This window comes from Staurois parvus, unplaced genomic scaffold (genome assembly GCF_062004578.1).
Source record: "Staurois parvus isolate SC_StPar_1 unplaced genomic scaffold, SC_StPar_1.0 ptg000294l, whole genome shotgun sequence".
In the NCBI taxonomy this organism is placed as follows: Eukaryota; Metazoa; Chordata; class Amphibia; order Anura; family Ranidae; genus Staurois; species Staurois parvus.
This window is the reverse complement of record NW_028318090.1, coordinates 4,162,056-4,183,586: the sequence shown is the minus strand read 5'-3', so window position 1 is coordinate 4,183,586 and position 21,531 is coordinate 4,162,056. Positions and strand designations below refer to the sequence as shown.

Here is a 21,531-nt window from a genome sequence, read left to right as displayed (position 1 = left end):
AGAAATATTTGGAAATAAATATTTTGATATTTTTATGAATAAATAAATAATAATGAATAATAAAAATAATCATAAAATAATCATGGACATATCTACAAATTATAAAAAAGATTTTAAAGAGATCATGCCACTATTATAAGTGATTCAAATGCTAATAATACAATGGAATAATATGATAACAAATACAAAAATAAAATAGGAAACATTTTGAAATAATTATTTCTATATTTTGATGAATAAATAAATAAAAATGAATAAATAATACTAATAATCATAAAATAATCATGGACATATCTAGAAATTATAAAAAGATTTTAAAGAGTTCATGCCGCTATTAAAAGAGATTCAATTAATCAAGTCCATTCTTTAATCTCTTATAGAGCTATGAGCTCCACTGCTATTCCTAAAGATTCTGAAAGTAGAACTCAAGGCAAAACTTTTTTTTTTCATTTTAGATAGAATAGGAGAAGGTTAAAACCACTGTCAGTTTTTTTCACCATTTGTATCCCACTGGAGAGATTTTCCTTTACTTCCTGTCCCATAACAAAAAAAAGAGATGAGGGAATACCTGGTTGTCACCGGGGTCACCAAAACTACTGTCCCCATTGGAAAAATTCCCCTCTGTTTCTGTTCTAGGGTCAACCCAAAATTTAGGATTTTTTTGACAACCCAAATTTTGGGATTTTCTTACACATTTTGATAATAACGGTAAGCAGGACAAAAAGAGAATGTGAATCTCCCTACAGGGATTTCGGCTGCAGGGCAGTGCGGCAGGGGGCACACATCATATTGCTCCTTTTTGGGTTTTTTTTCAACTTTATTTGAAGTGTACAAAAAGACAGTTCATTCATACCACTGCTCAGAAGCATGAAGCGCTGCGTTTCAGTGCAGTGACATGCAGGGCTGAGCAGATCAGTACTATATTATGCAAACATGTTTCATAAATTCACTCTGATTTGGAACACAGTGGGGGGAGATTTGCTAAAACTGGTGCACTCGGAATCTGGTGTAGCTGTGCACGGTAGCCAATCAGCTTCTAACTTCAGCTTGTTCAATTACGATTTGACAATAAAACCTGAAAGCTGATTGGTTACTATCCAAAGCTACGCCACATTCGGAGTACACCAGTTTTAGCAAATCTGTGTTCTGGTCTGAACATGACATATAGAAAACTATTGTTTTCTGTGTGTCGTGGCAGTTACTTTTGTTATTCATTATGGAAAAATGCCGGTGACTGCAGCTAGTGTGAATGGTCCCTTCAATGTACTGGAGACTGGTTCACTCCAGATGCATTCCAATGCATTTGTAGGCTCCATGCATAAAAAATTGCTGCTTCTACAGGATTTTCGTTTTGCCTGTAGAAGCAGCTCAGTGTTATCCTATGTGTCCATGCACATTAGGACAATTAGGGGCTCGACATTTGAAGGCAGGAAAAAAAACCTTTCTGGTTTGCGTTTTTGATTGGAGCTTTCTGGCAGGAGAAATGCTAAACTCTCCTAAACTGTGTACAAAAATGCTCTATATCTGTTTTTTTCTGCCAAAGGAACTGGTGTTTTTTTTTTTAAGCCCAATGTGCATAGAGCCTTAATCTGCATCAAAAAGCCATGCACAGTGTTTTTCATGTATTCCAATGGCCCTAGTTCACACCAGTGCAGTGTGTTCTAGTGCAGTCAACAAAAGTAGAACATGCTGCATTTTTTCTCTATGGAATTCAGCAAAACGCATGGAAAATGCACCAGGACTCACATGTCCTGAGTTGAGATGGGGAAAAAGAAGAGGGGAGATAATGTATCAAAAAGCAATAGAACACAACGCGTGTAAACGCACATGCAGAAACTCATCCGGAATGCAGAAATTGTGTGAACCGGCCCCAATTGGATTTAGAACTCTGATCTCTTTAACCAGTTACCATCCGCCCTATAGCAGTTTTTGTGTTACAGGGTGGACTCCCTACGCAAAATCATGCATATATACACGGTGCCGTGATTCCGTACTGCACTGATCAATCAGCAGATTCAGGCCAGAGATGTTCAGCCTAAATCGGATGATGGATCCCTGCCCTATCAGAGGTTCCTGTTACTGAGTTTACAGAACCCAGGTACAGGAAATGATACAATCTTCTCTCTCTGAGTACATTCTGTCCCAGAGATAGATGAAAGCAGATCTATGTTGAGTAAAATCAGCACACATCTACAGTAAAAGCACAGCTAGGTCACATTTGAGCCCCTGATCGCCCCCCAGTTGACTCCTTCACTGCCCTGTCACCAGTGTCATTAGATTTTTTTACTGATCACTGTATTAGTGTCACAGGCGACTTCAGATAGCTTTAGCGTCCCTCCCAGATAGTGTCAGATTGCCCACCACTAAATCAGTCATCACATTTAAACCCTTGATTGCCAGGACCACGCTCACATACACAATAAACCTCCATCGCTAGCACAGTGTCTGAACAGATCAATATCTTTGATTAGATCAGCACTATGGCAGCGTTCACAATAGTATAGTGTCCCCAAAAATGGAGCGTTAGCGGGATCAGCCCCGGCACCTGCCAGCACCTGCATTCAGCCGTTACGCTTACCCACCTCCCCCTCCTTCTCCCCCAGCAAGTGCAGTGTCAGTAGATCACTGTCACTTGATACCTGCACACAAAACCACAGTGTTTGCAGAATCAGGCCTGATCTCTGTTAGCACTTGCAGGTAAATGTTTGTAGCGGTTCAAGCAGTGCCTGACAGCCAGGTGCTCTTTTTCCCCTGAGTTGCATTAGGTACCTATAAATTTAGTGGCCAAAATGTCCAACGAAAGGTACTCTAGTGAAGAGGCCAACAGGATTCTGAGCATATCAGGTGAGAGCGAAGGGGAAGCCTCACTGACAGAATCTGCCTGCTAAGGTCAGACATACCCAACCCTGTTCCCAGGTTTCTGAGATGTTACAATTGCATGATGACTTTCATATATAGCAAAGTGCCAGTACTAGTGCCGCTCTACCTTTTGGTGAACTGGCGAGCACCAGCGGCTTAGTACATCCTAGTCTTATACATACCAGCACTGCAGTATCACTTGGTGCCGTGGCAAATCCCATGACTGCAGTACAAGCTGGTGCAGTGGCTGGCACAAGTAGTGTCCCGCAGCCACCAAAAATTCACACACAGGCCCATTAAGACCATAGTGTCCTTTTGGATGTGCTTGCAAATCCTGATTGGCAGCCCATAAATTCTGCAGCACCCGTACTTCCCCTGTTCACTGCCTAACCCGGAATTCAGGTGGAAACAGCTAATTTAACTACTTCTCTTGATTTTTTTAGAGCCGTTTTTCATGGAAGATCTGTATGGATTGATTGTGGCTCAAAGCAATTTATACGCACAACAATTTATCGTCGCCAACCCAAATTCAAACATTGCCAGACCATTTGCATGGAAACCTATTACGGTTTCTGAATTTAAAGTTTTTTTGGGCCTAATCCTCAACATGGGCATTACTAAATGAAATGAATTGCAGTTGTATTGGTCCACAGGCCCAATTCATCATATGCTGTGTTCTCTGCTGGCATGGCCAGACATAGATATGAGAATATAATGCGATTTATGCATTTCAATGATAACACACTCTGTCGTCTTCGGGGTGACCCTGAATATTACCGGCTCCACAAAATGCTGCCCCTCAAAAATCACCTTAACCAGAAATTTTCAGATCTGTATACTCCCCCAGCAAAACATCTGTGTTGATGTGTCACTCATCAATTTTTCTGGCCACCTTGCATACAAACAATTTCTCCCGAGCAAGCGTGCCAGATATGGGGTCAAAACATATAAGACCTGTGAGAGGGAAACATGATGTACATGTAATTTTCGGATTTATGAAGGAAATGTCACGTGGAGCCCCTACGGATGCCCAGGCTGCATGGGGAGCAGTGGCAAGATAGTTTGGGACTTGATGTCACCCTTTTTCCATACAGGGTGCCACTTATACGTGAACAATTTTTATGCAAGCGTGCCACTATTTAGCCATTTGTACAATCTTGAAATGTGGCACCGTACAACCTAATCGCCGGGGCTTCCCCCAATGGCTTGTAAATAAACGTCTTAGAAAGGGGAAGAAAGGCTGCTTGAAAAATGTTGAATTTCTCGCAGTGAAGTGGAAGGAAAATTGGGATGTTTCCATCCTGTCTTCCATTCACACAGACACGACCATCTAAATTTCCATGGCAGCTGGTGTTGTTGAGAATCCCTTCTGTGTCTATAACTATAACCTTAACATGGGAGGGGTGGACTTCAATGACCAGATGATGAAGCCATACTTAGTTTCTCGTAAAGCCAGATGCTGGTACAAAAAAGCATCTGTATATTTATTTCAATTGGCTCTGTACAACGCTTTTGTGCTTTACAAAGAAACTGGAAGAAGTGGATCCTTCCTAAAATTCCAGGAAGAGATCATCACGGCCCTTTTGTATTCAGAAGGTGTTGTGGCCCAAACCCCCAACCCAGATGCAGTGAGCCGGCTGCATGAAATGCCACTCCTGGTACCCCAACCCAAAAGTCACTCCAAAAAAATGTGTCTGCAGCAGACACGGAATTAGACACTCACCCGCTTTTTTTGTCCCTCCTGTCCTGGCCAACCTGATGTCAGCCTCAAGGATTGCTTCTGATGCTACCATACACTAGTGGAGTATTAGTAAAGGGTACAGCATGGCACAGTCTAGGGCACATGTATACACAGGGTCTCGAAAAATGTTAAGTAGTCAGGAAACTGGTTATCACATTTTGAGAGATTAAAACATCTGGAGGTTACAGTTTAAAAAAAAGGTATAAAAAAGCATAAAAATTAAAAAGTTAAAGAAATAAAAAAAACAAAAATAGTTGTTGTTTTATTGAGTTACTGTTTTATTGTTACTGTTTTATTATTATTATTATTATTATTATTATACAGTATTTATAAAGCGCCAATAGTTCGCTCAGCGCTGTACATTACAAAGGGAGACAGAACATGTGACAGAACAATACCAATACAATGCAAAACATGAGGGGATCGAGGGCCCTGCTCTTTCGAGCTTACAATCTAGGAGGGAGGGGGTGGTGGCACAGGAGGAGATAGCTGTGGGGGATGGAGTGGTAGGAAGAGTGGAGGAGGGAGGCAAGTTAGCAGGGGGTGGGGTAGGCTTCCCTGAAGAGATGGGTTTTCAGGGTGCGCCTAAAGGAGAGGAGAGTAGGTGATAATCTGATGGGTTGGGGCAGGGAGTTCCAGAGGATGGGTGACACCCTGGAGAAGTCCTGGAGGCGGGCATGGGAGGAGGAGACCAGGGAACTAGAGAGAAGGAGGTCCTGTGAGGAGCGGAGTGTGCGTGCTGGGCGGTACTTGGATATTAGGTCAGTGATGTAGTTCGGGGCAGTATGGTGGACAGCTTTGTACGTCAGCGTTAGGATTTTGAATTTGATCCGTTGCGCAATCGGAAGCCAGTGGAGGGATTGGCAGAGGGGGGTGGCGGAGACAGAGCGGTTGGAAAGGTGAATGAGTCTGGCAGCCGTGTTCAGGATGGACTGAAGAGGGGATAGCCAGCGGCGAGGCAGGCCAGTGAGGAGGGAGTTGCAGTAGTCGAGTCGTGATATGATGAGGGAGTGGATGAGCTGTTTAGTGGTTTCTGGGGTTAGGAACGTGCGGATTTTGGCGATATTGCGGAGGTGGAGTCTGCACGAGTTTGTTAAAGATTGGACTTGGGGCTGGAAGGATAGGTTGGAGTCCAGAATGACACCCAGTACTCTGGCCTGCAGGGCGGGTTTGATGGTAGCGTTGTTGGATGTGACGGAGAAATCAATGGGGGGTGGTGTCCGGGCTGGGGGGAAGACAAGAAACTCGGTTTTGGAGAGGTTCAATTTAAGGAAGTGGAGCGACATCCAGTCTGATATGTCGCTCAGTAGGTGTGTGATTCGGGCTGAGACCAAGGGGGTGAGGTGGGGGGTTGAGAGATAGATTTGTGTGTCGTCGGCATAGAGGTGGTAGTTGAAGCCGTGAGAGTGTATGAGTTGGCCAAGGGAGGAGGTATAGATGGAGAAGAGAAGGGGCCCGAGGACAGAGCCTTGAGGGACCCCAACAGAGAGGGGGAGTGAGGGGGAGGTGGTAGCATTATAGGTAACGCTGAAAGAGCGTTGTGACAGGTAGGATGAGATCCAGGAGAGAGCAGAATCACTGAGGCCGAGGGAGTGTAGTTTTTTAAGGAGGAGGGGGTGGTCGACTGTGTCGAAGGCCGCAGAGAGGTCAAGGAGTAGGAGCACTGAATAGTGTCCATTAGCTTTGGCGGTTAGCAGGTCGTTGGAGAGTTTGAGTAAGGCAGTTTCGGTGGAGTGTAGGGGACGGAAGCCGGACTGTAGGGGATCGAGGAGGTTGTTGTCGTTGAGGTGAGAGCATAGGCGGGTGTAGACTAGGCGCTCGAGGAGTTTAGATGTAAATGGGAGCAGGGAGATGGGTCTGAGGTTGTTCGGGTCATTGGGGTCCAGGGAGGGCTTTTTAAGTATGGGGGTGATGTGTGCATGTTTCAGAGGGGAGGGGAAAGTGCCTGAGGAGAGGGAGAGATTGAAGATGTGGGTGAGGGAGCGTAGGATGGAGGAGGAGGAAGGTCGTAGGAGTTGTGAGGGGATAGGGTCGAGGGGGCAGGTGGTGAGGCGGGCATCAGAGAGGGTCTTGGATATTGTTAACCATTGCTTCTTTGCAGGAATGCCATGCAGGTGCAGCACCAATCTGTTTATTCTGACAGCAACAGGGTCTTGCTCTCAGAATATATGTGTATGCAGCAATGTTGGATGAGATTTTTCATTTGCAATTAAAAAAAGAACATATGCCCAATCATAGGGGCCTGGGGTAGCCAGTGGGTGGATCACTCCTATGCTTCGGCATATATATTTTACAATATTTTTTTGGCTCAGATTTCAATAAAAAAGTTGTTTTATTGATTTACTGTTTTATTGTTAACTGCTGCTGTTTTCTTCGCAGGAATGCCATTCAGCTGCAGCACTGATCTGTTTATTCTGACAGTGAGTGGTTATACCAGGATGATGCCTGCAGCTGCCTTTCACGGCTTTCTTGGGCAGTCCGGTGCCATTGGGGAACCTGAGAATGCCGCCGCTGACCATATAGTTGATTGGAGACTGGAATGGAGCCAATCATTTCTATAGTCTAAAAAACCAGAGGCAACTAAGAGACCCCAGATTTCTCAGAAAAGAATACCTGTCACTGCCTATTGCTATCACAGGAGATATTTACATTTTTCCCTGTGAAATAAATAAAGGGACAGTATATAAAAAAAAAATTAAAGCACCCTCGCTTCTAATGCTGGGCATAAAATGCCAAGATAACACCCCCCCCCCCCCAAATGACACCCTTTTGGAAAGTAGACACCCCAAACTGTTTACCTATTTGCTGAGAGGCATGTTGAGTCAATAGAAGAATTTATTTTTTACCACAAGTTTTTGGAAAATGACAAAAAGTGACAACTTTTTTTTTTTGTTAATTAAATGATATATTGCTCACACATGCCATGGGTATATGTAGAACTACACCACAAAATGAATTCTGCTACTTCTCCCGAGTATGGGGATACCACATGTGAGAGACATTTTGGCAGTCTATCTGCATACAGGACCAAAATACAATAAGCACCTTCAGGCTTTTAAAGGGCTTTATTTCCTCATTACACTTCCTAACCACCTGAAATGCCAGAATAGTGGCATTTCCCTCACTGAGATAGATGATATCCCCCTCACTCACTGATATCATCTACCTGAGCAGGTGTCCATTACCAGTGAAGATTCCTGGCTTCAAATAACAAAAGCATTTTGGCCCTTTGAGTGTCGCATCAAGGAGGTGAGGGGGCATTTTAGCCACATACGGATTATTTCCATCGGTGGTGATGCAAATCCACAATATCACCTGCACTTAGAAGTAATTGGAAAGTTTTTGGTGTATATGCACCTATTTGGACTTTGTTTTTTAAGTTTTTTTATTTTTTCATTTTTCTTTTTTTTTTTATGTTTACAGACTTATTTGTTCACTTATTTTTTTTTATGTGTTTGCTAGTTTGTAAATATACTTTTTGTATGTGTGTTTTTTGGCACTGTTGTATTTAATTGATCCCACATTTAGAGATCCATTTTATGTCACTATTTACTTTTTGGCTTAATTTAGCCATTATTTGTCATGATCTGCATGATATTATGATATTGTTGATCCCTGTTAGGGGTTCACGTTCTCATTTTCACCATCATTTGCATGAATTTATTGATCCCTATTTGGGGATTCAAGCTTATTTGTGTTTTATTTTATTTTGTGTATGATCCTATTTTGGATAGTGCGGGTATTGGTTCCTGGTTTTTTATACCAGGTGTGATCACTTTTTCACTTTGAGATCCCAGAGAGGATCAATCCACTGATGTATTGGCAAGTATATATATTTTATGTCACTTTATATTGAGATCCCCAGAGAGGATCAATCCACTGATTTTTTTGTCACATATATATATTTATGTCACTTTGTTTGTTTTTGCCATATTGTATTATTTTACTATTAGGGTAGCGCTGCATCATTTTGGTTTCGTTAGTTTTTATTTCCACATGGTATACGGTTAGGTGCTAGCAGCTCCCACTCACCTAATTTATCACGTAATAGTAGCGCAGGAGACCTTCATTATTTAGGTAGTGAGGAAGTGAAATGAAGAATTTACACACCAAAAGGCTTTCAAAGGGGCCATTGGATTTTGGCTTTTGCATGCGGCTAGGCTGCCAAAAAGTCTCACATGTGTGGTATCCCCATACTCAGGAAAAGTAGCAGAATATATTTTGGGGTGTAATTCCAAATATACCCATGGCACGTGTGAGCAATATACCATTTAAATTACAACTTTTTGTAAAAAACAAAAAAAAAAATTGTCATTTTCTGAAAACTTGTTAAAAAAAAAAATCTTCCATGGACTCAACATGCCTCCCAGCAGATAGCTTCGGGTATGGGGATACCACATGTGAGAGACATTTTGGCAGTCTATCTGCATACAGGACCAAAATACAATAAGCACCTTCAGGCTTTTAAAGGGCTTTATTTCCTCATTACACTTCCTAACCACCTGAAATGCCAGAATAGTGGCATTTCCCTCACTGATATAGATGATATCCCCCTCACTCACTGATATCATCTACCTGAGCAGGTGTCCATTACCAGTGAAGATTCCTGGCTTCAAATAACAAAAGCATTTTGGCCCTTTGAGTGTCGCATCAAGGAGGTGAGGGGGCATTTTAGCCACATACGGATTATTTCCATCGGTGGTGATGCACATCCACAATATCACCTGCACTTAGAAGTAATTGGAAAGTTTTTGGTGTATATGCACCTATTTGGACTTTGTTTTTTAAGTTTTTTTATTTTTTCATTTTTCTTTTTTTTTTTATGTTTACAGACTTATTTGTTCACTTATTTTTTTTTATGTGTTTGCTAGTTTGTAAATATACTTTTTGTATGTTTGTTTTTTGGCACTGTTGTATTTAATTGATCCCACATTTAGAGATCCATTTTATGTCACTATTTACTTTTTGGCTTAATTTAGCCATTATTTGTCATGATCTGCATGATATTATGATATTGTTGATCCCTGTTAGGGGTTCACGTTCTCATTTTCACCATCATTTGCATGAATTTATTGATCCCTATGTAGCGATACCCCCGAAGGGGCTGCTTAAGTTTGTTCACTCCGCCACTCTTCCTTTCAACCCCAAGAACTGTCTCAGCCCACACTGGCACACCTGGCAATAGTGTAAGTGCAAGTACCAATGAAAAGCACACACTTTATAATAAAACACAGAGATCAGCTTTACTGTAGACCTCTATGGGAAATAATAAACATTAACAACCAGTATATGTTAGGAGAATCAAGAGAACAACAAATACTGTGACGGAAAGCAATATAACTCACTTTTACACTCGGGCTGCTTTCAGGGGATTCCAACCATGAATAACCCCAAGAGCAGAGGCAAACACTTAAATGGCAACCTCAAAGTGGATTTAACTCCTCTTCATAAATTTGGCCCCATGATGTCCAAGCAGGAGGAGAGCAGAAGAATGACTCTCTGTTGTGTCAGACTTCTCCCTTCTCAACCCCGACACCATGACCCCAATAGGAAAACACTGTACCCAAATGATGCTTAATAGCTACTTTCAAGGTAAAGCTATTCCCTCACACACCATGCAATATAGAGGCCTGACTACGCATGCGCGTGCACGTATGGCACCAGTAACTTCAGTCTCTTTGTAACTGGATGAATGTTGGGATCTTCAGCTAGCCACTTTCGTTGGTGCACTTAAACTCCTTAAACACTTAAAGTGTAATTGTAATCCTGTGGCAGTATTTGTATAGCAAAGTGAACACGGTGTCTGTTCAGCAGGGCCATCTACACAACCCAGTGCCTGGTGAATATGAGCAAGGTATGATGTCTCTGTATGTGTGCAATGTTCCTGTCATCTGACAGTGGGAGAAATCCCTCTCACCAGATCCTGTGACAAAGGCCCAAACGATCGTCTTGGAAATGACAGGTTCCTCTGGTCACCTCACGATGAGCACTTCACACTGTCAGTGTAGGCACTGTACTGTAGACCACTTCCCTCAGTTTGGATGTTCCTTTGTCTGATGCAGATCACCAAGCATGCAGTGCACTGCCCATCAGCACTTCTTTGCCAGGTCCAATCTCTCTCCTGCCACATGCAATCTCCCTCTCCCTCAGGAGAAAACCCAAGATGGCCCCTTCACTCTGCTCTCCCTAAGCATGATGGCTTTCGTGGTTCTTTTTAATTCTATCTCCATATTAGCCTATGAGGCCGTTTCTGTTCAAAACTCCATCGTCCACAATGCTTTGCAGCTGCACTTCCTGCTTGAAAGAGTCCTTGTCATTGGCTCCTTTAATGGCTCTCATAATTGGCTCTCTCTCTCTTACAGTCTGAGAGGAGAAAGGGGGGGCTGAAATCCCTCACTGCTTTGTCTGTGTCAGGGCAAGTGTCAGGTTACACAGGAGAGGCCAGTCAGCAGATCACAGCCATGAAACAGGATTAATCTCTCCTGCTACACCTATTTGGGGATTCAAGCTTATTTGTGTTTTATTTTATTTTGTGTATGATCCTATTTTGGATAGTGCGGGTATTGGTTCCTGGTTTTTTATACCAGGTGTGATCACTTTTTCACTTTGAGATCCCAGAGAGGATCAATCCACTGATGTATTGGCAAGTATATATATTTTATGTCACTTTATATTGAGATCCCCAGAGAGGATCAATCCACTGATTTTTTTGTCACATATATATATTTATGTCACTTTGTTTGTTTTTGCCATATTGTATTATTTTACTATTAGGGTAGCGCTGCATCGTTTTGGTTTCGTTAGTTTTTATTTCCACATGGTATACGGTTAGGTGCTAGCAGCTCCCACTCACCTAATTTATCACGTAATAGTAGCGCAGGAGACCTTCATTATTTAGGTAGTGAGGAAGTGAAATGAAGAATTTACACACCAAAAGGCTTTCAAAGGGGCCATTGGATTTCGGCTTTTGCATGCGGCTAGGCTGCCAAAAAGTCTCACATGTGTGGTATCCCCATACTCAGGAAAAGTAGCAGAATATATTTTGGGGTGTAATTCCAAATATACCCATGGCACGTGTGAGCAATATACCATTTAAATTACAACTTTTTGTAAAAAACAAAAAAAAAAATTGTCATTTTCTGAAAACTTGTTAAAAAAAAAAATCTTCCATGGACTCAACATGCCTCCCAGCAGATAGCTTCGGGTATGGGGATACCACATGTGAGAGACATTTTGGCAGTCTATCTGCATACAGGACCAAAATACAATAAGCACCTTCAGGCTTTTAAAGGGCTTTATTTCCTCATTACACTTCCTAACCACCTGAAATGCCAGAATAGTGGCATTTCCCTCACTGAGATAGATGATATCCCCCTCACTCACTGATATCATCTACCTGAGCAGGTGTCCATTACCAGTGAAGATTCCTGGCTTCAAATAACAAAAGCATTTTGGCCCTTTGAGTGTCGCATCAAGGAGGTGAGGGGGCATTTTAGCCACATACGGATTATTTCCATCGGTGGTGATGCACATCCACAATATCACCTGCACTTAGAAGTAATTGGAAAGTTTTTGGTGTATATGCACCTATTTGGACTTTGTTTTTTAAGTTTTTTTATTTTTTCATTTTTCTTTTTTTTTTTATGTTTACAGACTTATTTGTTCACTTATTTTTTTTTATGTGTTTGCTAGTTTGTAAATATACTTTTTGTATGTTTGTTTTTTGGCACTGTTGTATTTAATTGATCCCACATTTAGAGATCCATTTTATGTCACTATTTACTTTTTGGCTTAATTTAGCCATTATTTGTCATGATCTGCATGATATTATGATATTGTTGATCCCTGTTAGGGGTTCACGTTCTCATTTTCACCATCATTTGCATGAATTTATTGATCCCTATTTGGGGATTCAAGCTTATTTGTGTTTTATTTTATTTTGTGTATGATCCTATTTTGGATAGTGCGGGTATTGGTTCCTGGTTTTTTATACCAGGTGTGATCACTTTTTCACTTTGAGATCCCAGAGAGGATCAATCCACTGATGTATTGGCAAGTATATATATTTTATGTCACTTTATATTGAGATCCCCAGAGAGGATCAATCCACTGATTTTTTTGTCACATATATATATTTATGTCACTTTGTTTGTTTTTGCCATATTGTATTATTTTACTATTAGGGTAGCGCTGCATCATTTTGGTTTCGTTAGTTTTTATTTCCACATGGTATACGGTTAGGTGCTAGCAGCTCCCACTCACCTAATTTATCACGTAATAGTAGCGCAGGAGACCTTCATTATTTAGGTAGTGAGGAAGTGAAATGAAGAATTTACACACCAAAAGGCTTTCAAAGGGGCCATTGGATTTCGGCTTTTGCATGCGGCTAGGCTGCCTTAAAAGTCTCACATGTGTGGTATCCCCATACTCAGGAAAAGTAGCAGAATATATTTTGGGGTGTAATTCCAAATATACCCATGGCACGTATGAGCAATATACCATTTAAATTACAACTTTTTGTAAAAAAAAAAAAAAAAAATTGTCATTTTCTGAAAACTTGTTAAAAAAAAAAAATCTTCCATGGACTCAACATGCCTCCCAGCAGATAGCTTCGGGTGTCTACTTTCCGAAAAGGGATTCATTTGGGGGTGTTTGTACTGCTCTGGCAATTTAGCACCTCAAGACGTGATAAGCAGTCAGAAAGTAAAAGCTGTGTAAATTCCAGTATCTATACCATATTTTGTAGACGCTATAACTTTCACAAAAACCAATTAATATGCACTTATTGGGATTTTGTTTTACCAAAGACATGTAGCAGAATATATTTTGGCCTAAATTTATGACTCTCTTTGAGTTTATTGGATATTTTTTCTATAACAGAAATGAGAAAATATTTTTTTTTTCTTGTTTATAGCACAGAAAATACAAAACCCAGAGATGATCAAACACCACCAAAAAAAGCTATATTTGTGGGGGACAAAATTACATAAATTTCATTTACGTACAGCATTGCATGACTGCGCAATTGTCATTTAAACCAGTGCAGTGCCGTATAGCAAAAAATGGCGTAAATTCCAGTATCTATACCATAGTTTGTAGAGGCTATAACTGTCACATAAACCAATTAATATACATTTATTGGGATTTTTTTATACCAAAGACGTAGCAAAATGCATTTTGGCCTAAATTTATGACAAAAATTTAGTTTACTATATTATTTTTATAACTGAAAGTAAAAAAATTATTATTTTTTTTACATTTTTCGATTTTTTTTTGTTTATACTGCAAAAAATAAAAAACCCAGTGGCCATCAAATACCATCAAAAGAAAACTCTATTTGTGTAAAAAAAGGACATAAATTTAGTTTGGGTACAGCATTGCAGGGCCGCGTAATTATTAGTTGAAATAGCAAAAAATGGCCTGGTCAGGGGGGGGGGGGTAAATCTTTTGGAGAGCAAGTGGTTAAAATGGTGAGGTGTTAAGATAATTGAGTTGCTTGTATTGCTGTGTGGACATGTCCTGCGCCTTTTTTTATCAGAAAAATCCTGTGCTATGCTTTGCATTTGTTTTTTTTATTGTTGATAAATTGTCGTTTTCTTGTGCAGGTGAGTTATGATGGGGAACTTCATAAGCATCCACATCTGGAAGCTGACTTGGCAGCAGTGAGAGAAATCTATGGGGCCAACGCTGTATCTCTCAGGTAATCAGTATTGCCTTATTACAGTTTACTGGCTTTTAGGGGACCTGCCTGTTCACCTGCTGAAGCCTTGCGAGACAGGCCCTGTGTAAGCTTCGTGTCAGAGCTTACACAGGACAAAGGATCTCTGTTTCTTCAAATGGCAGTATGGAGGTATGGTGATTGGCTGCTCAGACACCATGTACTGCATTAGGGGAAGTTGGGCAGTGTCACCATGCATGAAAGTATAGAGCTGATCAGGAACAAAAGAGCAAGCATAAGTAACCACACCTAAGCATAAATGTGGAATTATCTTGCTCAGAAAAAAGGGACTTTATAATGAGATAAATGTACAACATAAAACTAATAAAAATATAATATTTAATAATCCATCCAGTTAAAATAGACATTTCACATAGAAATATTGAATATCATGTTCTAGCACCAGCATACAGTCTATAGATTAGCAAGAAAGAGACAATGTGTGATTAGGACCCAAGTTAGAAGTATCCACGCTGTGGTACAATCCCAAACTTTCAATCAAAGCAGAAACAAAAGACCAAGCATAAGTAACCACACCTGATCATAAATGTGGAACTATCTTGCTCAGAAAAAAGGGTCTTTATATGTACCTTACAATAGGATAAATATACAACACAAAACTATAAAAAATATAATATTTATTAATCCATCCATCCAGTTAAAATAGATATTTGACATAAAAACAATGAATATGATGGTCTAGTCTTTAAGCCTGTGATGGACAAACAATAAACGTATAGGATCGACACGTTTTGCTGCATTAGCTCCTAGATGACAAAGTCAGATATACATAACTCTGTACACTGTTATTTGTAATATGTTGGCATTATATAAAGACTGCAAAATTTGCTGCTTGTTATTGTATTTGTATGCTATGTGACATGTATCCACATGTCATAAGAACTTGGGAATTTATCTCATAAGTTGTTTTTTTGAAGCCTGGCATTTTGAAGATGACTGGTTTTTATTTCTTATATTTGACTGAATATTTCACATTTTCTCTCTCCTGCAGGGAATACGGAGCAATTGATGATGTGGATATTGATTTGCATATTGACGTTAGTTTCCTTGATGTAAGTCTTTTGGTTTTCATTCAAAGAGTGTATAAAGTAATCTACAGTAACATTAATATTTTATGTCTAGTTAACGTTTTGAATATAAAATAGGTTTATCTACACAGAGGTGTGAAAGTAGTTTTTCCAGCTGTGCTTTGGCTGACCCTTTGATTGTCAATTATGAAATACATTCTGTCTATGTTTGTTAAAATTTTATGATTGCGAAAAAAGTCAAACTGACACACCGTACCATGAATGAACACAAATATACATACAGTATGTGGTTACAGAACAGCTGTAGGCAAAATCCTTAATCTTACACAGATTTTGGTGCCCCAGGATGATAGCTCACTAACATTCTGATACTTGTATCAAGTGTTCAGAGTCTTAGGAGTTCCCCCTTACATCAGGGTTCCCATCAGAGCCCCCCTACATCAGTGACCTCATCATAGCCCCCTTTATATCAGGGTCCCCATCAGAACTCCCCTAAATTAGGTTCTCAATTAGAGCCCCTATACATGAGAGTCTACTGTAGGAGTTGCCCCTCACATCAAAGCCACCATCAGAGTTCCCCCTTACATGAGATTCCTCATCAGAACCCCCTTACATCAGGGTTTTTATCAGAGAATCCCTTACATCAGAGTCTACCTTAGGAATCCTCCCTTACATCAGATTCCCTATCACTGGTTATCCCTCTCCTTGCTTACAGTATGACTAAATTAGTGTTGCAGCCATGAGGTGGAATACGTATGCACAGAGGAAGTCGGTACTGCTGCTGGAACAAGCACGTTATCGGTTTCTAGAATGTTGGCAGTCATAGCAACCAAATGATTTGGAGAAAGCTGGCACAGCAGAGAGGAAACCTGACCCTAGCTGCTGCCAATCCTGGTGTGGGCCATAGTTTAAAGAACCTTGCTGTAGATGTACAGTTTGTGTGTCAAGCCCTCATATAAGGGTCTCAGTATTTCTAAATGCTCAGAATATAACTATTATTAATAAGAAATAACACTGTAGAATGTTGATCCAGGGAGTATTGAATTGCCTTCGGGGATCAGGAAGGTATTTTCTCCCTGCCAATTAAACCACCTTTTGATAAATTCCCTTGGTCTTCTAGATTACTTTCAGGTTCGAAGTTTTGAAGATGTGAGGTGTTTTTATGTTATTAATTCAATCCTACCTTTTGTTTGATGGTCTTGATAGGCTTTTTTGTGGAAGGCTGAGACAAAATGTAAAGGGGTACATTAGACATGAGATACATAGCTAATACATATGTTCCACAATCTTCTTATGGTATACCATACTGAAAAATGTGGCATCATCCAGAATTAGAATTAGTGCACAGCTATTCCGGGCTTCCATCAGTCACATCTTCCTTATGAATGGAATTGTCCCAGTTAAAGAGAATATGGGGGATTTGCACTTACCTTAAGTAAAATTGCTAGGAAAACTAGTATTTTATTGTTTGTGTAATTTACTAGAAAGAGCACAGTTTCATGTAAATACGTTTAAACATATTCTTTCAAAGCCTTGTTGCATATAGTTTGTAACTATATCATCCTATGAGGGCAGTCATTATACATGTCCAAGTTGGGTCTCCTGTTTATCTCATCTTCCTTCAAGTCTATCAAACAGGATCTGTCCAGTTGAAAACAATAGTCATTAATGATGCGAAATCCATAGTGCACCTTATAGCCAAGACCATGCAATCTGCTGTCTGGGCTTTAGATCACATGAGTGGGCTTGGGAGCAGTGGATTTTTTATTCATGGAAGGAAAAGGTTGTTTTTTTTACTCAAAAGAATAAAATGTGATCGGGTAATGCAGATGTATGTCTTATTGAATCCTGTTTCTTGAATGGTAATGATAGGGATAAAAGGGATAGGCTAAAATACTGGCTGGTCCAGGCTCCCTTCAGTGCTGGTGACACTGCTAAAAGCCTATTTGGTCACATTTGTTAAAAGGTAAATTTAGACTGACAAAGTATTCTTTTCAGAAAACCTTGACTAACCAAATTTAAGACTTCCTTCAATAAAAGAGAGGGCCAGATGAGGCCTTTTGCTTGATTTTTATCTAGCCCTTGGGACACTGTCATTCCCACTGGTACAAGACATTATTGCTCCCACTGACATCAATAATGAGACAACTCTTCTCCCACTGGCACCAACAATGGGGCACTGTTCCTCTCTCTATTACTAAAGATGGGGTACTGTTTACTCGCACTGATGGACATTTTCTACTTCCATTGCTCACAGTCTGGCCCCCTTAAAGTCTGAAGGACAGCAAATTGGCCCCTTCTTTTTAATGTTTGGAGACCCCTGCATTAAAGGATCAAAGTAGAGTTTCATGAGATCAAAAGGGGGAGAACCAAAATCAACTTCTACTTGATAAGTCATGGTTTGAATACCATTTCAGCTGCCTAAAAAAAGAACTAAAATGAAAAGTTTTTGCTGGAGTTGGGCTTCAAGTGGCTTCAGATGCACACAGTATAATGCTTAGTGGAAGAGTAATCTTTGTCTTATGAAACCACTAAACCAATTTTGCTATAAGTTACAGAACATATAATTTGTGATAATACATAGGATTCAGTCTGAAACCTATAATACCGTCACTTTTTCTGATTGCTTATTTTTGGTTCATTTTAGTTCTTACACAGTTGTAGCAATTTCTTGGTCTACTGATGTGTGATTAGTAAAATACAAATGACATATTATTCAGCTTGGCGAATAAATTAGAATTTTTAAAGTTTTTTTGTCGTGGTATTTCAACACTGAATTGCAAATGCTGAGTTTCTGTTAAAGGAGAATTATCAGCTGTTGGTCTTGAGCTTGGGTTTGGTCCGAACTTGGATTCCAACTGAACCCAGCAGAAATCTGTCACTCCCACCCACTGCCAACCAATTAGCATTCCGTCTCCTACCGCCTCATGTACACAAAGAAGCGGGCATCACTGACCTAAGTGACCAATTCTTGCCGAGTTCAATCGGACACCAAGTTTGGACCAAACCTGTACTCATCCGTAGTCTTTATATGTTGATAATTTGTATTTTTTATTAACAGACTCATTTTGGTTTCATTAAAGGAAACTTGTCAATGAGAGAAGAACACTTTACTTGACATTGCCTTTCCCTGCCTCCAACCCTTACCCCATGGTCCTCTCTTTTATCTCTCCCACCTTATCTTGTTCCACACCCCATCACCTCTCTCATGTCTATCCTGCCTCCACCTCTTTGTTTTTCTTGTTAGCTCCCCCTTTTACGACATTTTCACAACCATGGTGGCAGTAAACACAGTAGGCTGAGCTGTGGTTCTACCACCCAAATGCTGACATTACAGCCCGACTGAGCTGTAGGCATGTTGGGGACCAGTGGGCAAGGATGTGGTCACACAGTTGCAGTGCAGTTTTGCAATATAAAATTGCTATAACTCAAAATAATTAAATGAAAAAAAAACAAAACAGTACTTGGGACAGCAGTAGGACTACCTGAACGCTTGCAAACTGCTGCTATACCTCCCTCTGAAAAGCGACTGCACCAGCCACCACAGATCACTTGTTTAAGTGCAGTAAGCACTTTTTGCTTGTCTGAACGGGACCTTACATTATTTTCCTGTTGCTTTAAAAATGTATTCATTGGTGTTAATGACATTATCTACCTTTTCTTTTACAAGTACCAAATATCAACTTGAATTTCCATTAATAATCTATGTCTGATAAGGTTAACTTTTTTTTCTAACATATTTGATTATTTTGATGTCATTTGTCAGGAAGAAATTGCTGTAGCGTGGGATGTTATCCGCACAGAGCCGATTGTAATTCGCCTCCACTGTTCTCTCACACAATATTTAAATGGCCCAGGTTAGTATGTGTTCAGAGTTAAATCTTACAAGGTTTATTTAATTGTTTTGTTTTTTTTGGTATAGCTTTATTAACCCTTAGTGCTGTAACAGGAGCCCTTAGTTCCTAATTAAATAAGAACTTTACCCTTGCTTGTTATGTAGTGTTGTCTTTGGAAAACATACTTACCTGCTCAGTGAGTCCAGCATTGTCCTGCTGTAAAATTCTGCCCTGCTGCCACAGGCCAGGTACCATGCTACTATCCTCCCTTTCTCCTTCATTGGTAGCTGGCTGTCTTTTCCAGGTTCTTGTTATTGATCCTTAATGATGCAGTGCTAGGTTCACACTCCAGCCAATATGTGTCCCCTGTTCCTGCAGCCTCTTATGTTATGTGATGGGAATATCCCAGGAGTCTGCAGGAGCATCATTCTTTCCTAGGTGAGAATGGAGGTGGGGAGGTAGCCTAGAGTAAATAAAGAAAGAAAATTAATGGTAGAGGGCGGGGGCGGCTGGTTGCAAGGAGAGGAAGTTCGTTTTGGGAATGAGGGTCCACTTTAAACAATTATTTTTGCTGTTTGAGCAATTTAACTTTCTATATCACCCCTCCACCTCTAGACTCCTCAAGGGACAGTAAATCTGTTCAATGAGCAGGGAGCTGACCCAGAAGGCAGTATTGTTAAGGAATGGCCAGTCCAAAATACAAATACCAATTAAAACAGTAAATGTTTGTATTACACTCATGTATTTCATTGTTTTGTCTGGAGTTCCACTTTAAATTACCTTGGATATTTGATGGACTGCCCCTTAATACAGAGGCTGCTATTTCTGATGTTCTTCTGGAAATGCTAGTTGCCTGGCTGTCTCTAGCCTGAATACTTGCTGAGGCACTGACCTGGGGCAGGCAAGCAAATTCTGAGTCTAAAATTAGAAGTCCACAAAGTATGGAAGCCATTCAATGGAACAACTGGGCAACTTTCATTTTCAGTGGAAGAGTTCAATAAAGAGCCAACATATTTTCCCAGTACTGGATTCCTTTTAAAAGCATCTGTCATCAATGCCAAGTTCCTCAGTGAGAGGTTTCTAAGGGAAGCTGCCATGCCCCAGCTTATAAGCCACATAATAGTTTTAGGACAGTGCAGTGGAACCTGTTCAACTTCAGTGCCAGTCATGTCAAAATCCAACTTGTTGGAGGATGGCATCTGCAGAGAGGAATTTCTGAGACAGGTGTTTGTCTAGCAAAAGGTTTTCTTTATGGCCTCATTCACACAGGTGTAGCACCCTCCTAGTCAGGTGCTAGGATGTCTATAGTTAGATTAAGCATAGCTGTATTTCTCTGCTTATCAGAGTTCTGTGAGTTAATTCAGTGTGGTATTCTGCTTAACCACCTCCCGTCCAGCCCATGTATATAAACGGCCGGATGGTGGCAGTGCAGGGTCGAGTGGCCGTTTATAAACAGCCTCCCCGCACCCTGCTTCTGCACGCTACCTGGGAGTGCACAGCACAGCCATACGGTGCCCGCTGTGTCCTCCAGACACAGTGGAATACCGATCGTCTGTGCGAGGTCCCGATCATGTGATCACTGATTGGCCAATCAGTGATCACATGCACAGTAGTAAGCAAGATGTCACTTCTGACATCATTGCTTACTACGTGTGAAATCTGTGAATGATCACAGAGGTCACATGGTACAAGGCTATTCACAACAGCCTTCTACCATGTGACAAGCTGTGACCAATCACAGCTCACACAGTAGTTCTCAATGGCTGCAAGAATGCAGCTAGAGAGAAGGAGAAATGATTGCTTTTACAGCCTTTATGGGTGTAAAAGCAATCAGTGTAAAAAATAAATAAATAAATAAATCTTCATCACCGCCCACAAGTAGTACAGTGTCACTATGGTGACACTGTACTGCTAGGGTGACAGTATGTAAAAAAAGCAAAAAAAAACAAATAATAATATTAAAAAATATAAAAAAAGTTTATAAATTATAATTTTTGGTTATAAACTAATTTGGGTTATTATTTTGTTTACTAAAAAGATAACAGAATAAATTTTGGCCAAGATTTATGATGAAATACTATCTATTTGCAAAATGTTATAAGAAAAACACTTTTTTTTCAAAATTTTTGGATTTTTTCATTTACATAGCAAAAAAAATGGTGAATAAATACCACCAAAATAAAGTTTTATCTGTCTCAAAAAAATACTAAAAAATTCATATGGGTACAGTGTTGCATGACCGCGCTATTGTCATTCAAAGTGTGATAGCACTGAAAGCTGAAAATTGGCCTGGACAGGAAGGGGGTAAAAGTGTCTGGACTGGAAGTG

General features: G+C 40.3%; 1 protein-coding gene across 3 annotated transcripts in view; it reads left to right on the top strand.

Annotated features, from left to right (window-relative positions):
* PARP8 (poly(ADP-ribose) polymerase family member 8) overlaps positions 1–21,531 on the top strand; it is a 365,263-nt gene that overhangs the window by 241,761 nt on the left and 101,971 nt on the right. For all 3 annotated transcript variants that reach the window (XM_089682697.1, XM_089682699.1, XM_089682698.1), the window contains exons 7-9: positions 14,206–14,300; positions 15,331–15,391; positions 19,134–19,224. In XM_089682697.1, coding sequence (XP_089538823.1) covers positions 14,206–14,300; positions 15,331–15,391; positions 19,134–19,224 — 247 coding nt within the window. The remainder of the gene's footprint in view (positions 1–14,205; positions 14,301–15,330; positions 15,392–19,133; positions 19,225–21,531) is intronic.